The sequence below is a fragment of the Apteryx rowi genome, unplaced genomic scaffold, assembly GCF_003343035.1.
Source record: "Apteryx rowi isolate R43461 unplaced genomic scaffold, aptRow1 scaffold_45, whole genome shotgun sequence".
NCBI classification, from domain to species: Eukaryota; Metazoa; Chordata; class Aves; order Apterygiformes; family Apterygidae; genus Apteryx; species Apteryx rowi.
Window position 1 is genome coordinate 2,346,176 of NW_020450705.1, and position 3,713 is coordinate 2,349,888.

The 3,713-nt window shown below is 43.0% G+C and overlaps 1 protein-coding gene across 1 annotated transcript; it reads left to right on the forward strand.

The window, feature by feature from the left end:
• The first annotated feature begins 6 nt into the window (after window positions 1–6).
• YOD1 (YOD1 deubiquitinase) lies at window positions 7–3,713 on the forward strand. The gene is made up of 2 exons (XM_026077259.1): window positions 7–238; window positions 508–3,713. The coding sequence occupies exons 1-2, from the start codon at window positions 31–33 to the stop codon at window positions 1,212–1,214; spliced, it is 915 nt and encodes a 304-aa protein (XP_025933044.1). The 5' UTR covers window positions 7–30; the 3' UTR covers window positions 1,215–3,713.

Here is a 3,713-nt window from a genome sequence, read left to right on the forward strand (position 1 = left end):
GCGGCGCGGCGCGGCGCGGCCCCGCCGAGGATGCTGCGGCTGCGCTGCAAGGCCCGGAGCGGCACCCACCCTCTGGGCGGCTTCACGGCGCACTCCCGCCTCCGCGACATGCAGGCCGCCCTGGCCTCCCTCACCGGCGTGCCCGCCGCCGCCCAGCGCCTCCTCCTCGGCTTCCCGCCGCGCAGCCTCGACCTCAGCGACGGCGAGCGGCGCCTCGGCGAGCTGGGCATCCACTCGGGTGAGGGCCGCGGGCACGGGGGCAGCGCGGCGACCCCGGCCCCGTGAGGGCGGGGGGGGGCAGTTTAAGGCCTGGGAGGAGCCACGCCGATATCCCTTAATTAACCGCCYGCTCTTGCTTGCGCCCGGTGGCGTTTCCCACCCGGATAACGCGCTTCTGGGGAAGAAACGAGCAAAAACCCCTCTCGCTAATGAACCTTCTGTTTTAGGATCGCAGCCGCGTTCCCCCCTCCTCATTTCTCTCCCTTCCTCCGCCTTTATTCCTGGCAGGCGACACACTCATCGTGGAAGAGGATACCGCCAAACCCAAGCCCGACTCGCCCGCCGTCGCCAAGAGAACTATGTCTAGCTCCGTGCGGGACGCCGTGCCTGTGCTCGCGAGGCGGGTCGTTCCCGCAGATAACTCTTGTCTATTCACCAGTGTCTACTATGTGGTAGAGGGAGGCGTTTATGACCCAGGCTGCGCTCCAGAGATGCGCAGCCTTATAGCCCAGATAGTAGCAAGCGATCCCGAGTCCTACTGTGAGGCAGTGCTAGGGAAAACTAACAAAGAGTATTGTGAATGGATCAGAAGAGAAGAAACTTGGGGAGGAGCCATTGAAGTATCCATTTTATCCAAATTTTATCAATGTGAAATCTGTGTAGTGGACACACAGACGGTCAGAATCGACCGTTTTGGGGAAGACGCTGGTTACACTAAGCGGGTCCTTTTAATTTATGATGGGATTCACTATGATCCACTTGAGCGTAAAATCCCCAACTCAGACATTCCTCCCCAGACCATTTTCTCTACAGCTGATGATATTGTTCTTGCACAAGCGTTGGAGCTAGCAGATGAAGCCAGACGGAAGAGGCAGTTTACCGATGTGAATCGCTTTACACTGAGGTGCATGGTATGCCAGAAGGGACTAACCGGACAAGTGGAAGCCAGAGAACATGCCAAGGAGACTGGACACACCAACTTCGGAGAAGTGTGACATCTACATGAGGACGGTTACATCTACTACCTCACAGGTCCAGAATAAAATTCTGGATTTTCGCATAAGCTGTATGTAATCGTAAAATTCCGTTCACAAAGCTTGAAAAGCATATTAACTTAATGATGGCCAAGACGCACAGGCTTGTTATGGTTAGTGTGCGGGTTTACAGATATGTACGCAGTAGTGACTTTTCTGGCTGATTTCAAATAGGTATCTTCTCGCATGCTGATTTATAGTAATTTGGCAGGTGGCATACACTGGCAGCTAAAACCCGATTTCTCAATTAATCTCTGTGTACATACAAACAGGCTTGTTCAACACTAGAGTAAAATCTAGCCTCTAAATTACTGAATTAAGTTTCTCAATATTATGTTTTCAGGGCAGTTAAACTAGTCTAAAGGTTTGGGAAACATATCAGCATTACTGATACTAATAATTGGATTCTGCACATTCAAGCAGTTCTTGCAGGGCAAACTGCTCAATTGGTGCACAATTTTTAAAGGAAAAAGTATATCCAAAGCTGCCCTATACTATGTTACCATCAAAAGTAGAATGTATCATTTGTGTGAAGTCATGGCTTTAGAGAAAGAACTGGCCTCTAAGCTCTAAGGTAGCCTTTTTAAAATTAATGAGTAGGTGGTTAAGTAAGGAATAAACTTATTAATGCTTCATAGGTAGTTTTTAGTTGCTTGAAAAATAACTATCAACCCCTTGGTGTTTACACTGCATCAAAACGTAGGCATGTTTCTTGAAATACTTGGATTCTTGTTCATAGTATTAACTCAGATTCTGGCAAGAGGGAATTATGGTAATTAGGGAAATAATTTGCATCTGTTCAACACATTTAAGTAGACTTTACTTGGGTATAGCTAATCTCATGGTCAGTGTTAATAAGCTGTACCAGATTCCAAATACTGTAAATTAGCACTTTAAGGTATAGTTCTCATTCTTTACAGGAAAAAGATTTTGCCCTTTTTAGAAGGGCAGAGTGCCTAGCCAAAAGGGAGGGTTGAAGTTTCCTAGTCTGCATTCTGCCTTAATGAGTTTGATTTGTCACTGATGACTCTTAAGTAGCAAGACTTTAATTTTGATAATGAAGGGAGCAGTTTAATTTCATAATAAAATAAGCTAGGTAAACTGCCCTACTTCTCATATTACTCACAATCAGGGATGTTGAAATTGGTTTAACAAATCTTACCTCACAGTGGGGATGTGAGGCTGAACAATAAGTGCATTGAGATCTTTTAAAAGGTGCTGTAGAGGTGCATATTACTGAGGGATTTTCTTTTTCTTTGCAATGCCTGTAACACATACTTGCATTAATGGATTTAAAAATATTCTTAGCCTGCTATTCTTCTGTTACTGAGTTACCTTCTTTGCACTTTTACAAATGGGGAGCAAGAATGTGCATCTTCAAACTGAAGCAAAAATAAGTGTACTTTCTAAATGGAATCAGATTTGGTTTTAAAGGCCTCTATTTATTAAGGCATGTATCTAAGCTCCTGGTGCAGCAAAAGCTTCCTTTCTATAAAAAAAGATATTTCACTGAAGTTCTCAGTTGAGACTCCCAGGTGGACCTTAAAATACTGAAGGAGTATTATTGAAAATGGAATGTAGTTACATAAATGCTTTGCTAAATTGAGGCATGAATAATTAAGTACAAAGAGTAGAATCACCAGAAACAGTATGGACCCAGATTCTTTTTAATTCAATATTAAAGTAAACATTAGCACTGTTGGGAGTTTCATATAGAAAACCACTTGGCTTCCAGTGTTAAACCTCACTTTGCTTTTAGCCTATCATTAGAATAAATTTTTTAATAAAAACAGCCCTCTAGAAGCTGATGCTTATAACTTAAAGAAATACCTGACAGTTCAAAGGAACTTGAAGATTACACTGTGTTATAACTACTTGAGATGAAATACTGTCTAGGAATGAGACCAAGGGACTATCAATCCTAAATTGTATTCTCAGCTTTCGCACTGAATAGGTGAGATGCCTTGGACAAGGAGCTACTCCTCACCATTTACCATCTATAAAATGGACATAATATCTACCTCAGAGAGGTGTACAAGGTGACTGTCTTTGGGTGTCCTTGAAAGAAGAGTGCTGTAGAAGTGAAAGATACATATTTATTGTCTGCCATGTTTGTAAATGTATTGACTTTTGGGAACAACTCTTACAATTTCTGTTGTTTTGGCCCCAATTTGTCAAAAGACAGACTTGACAAACTTCTTCACAGGCTTGCTGAGTTAAATTTTTAGCTTTGTATCCTGAATGGATTTCTAAAAGTGTGTAAAAATGTTTTTATTTCTTAATTGCAGTATTTTTGAAACTACCTTTATTTAATCCAGATTATTTAGCTTTGCTATGTCAAATTTGCATAGCCATTCCACTAACAAAGCATCAGTTCAATTTGAGGGAGACATGTCAACATCACTGCTTGGATGTTTTCTTTAGTTGCATAAAATAAAATCCGTTCTGTTAAAAAAACAA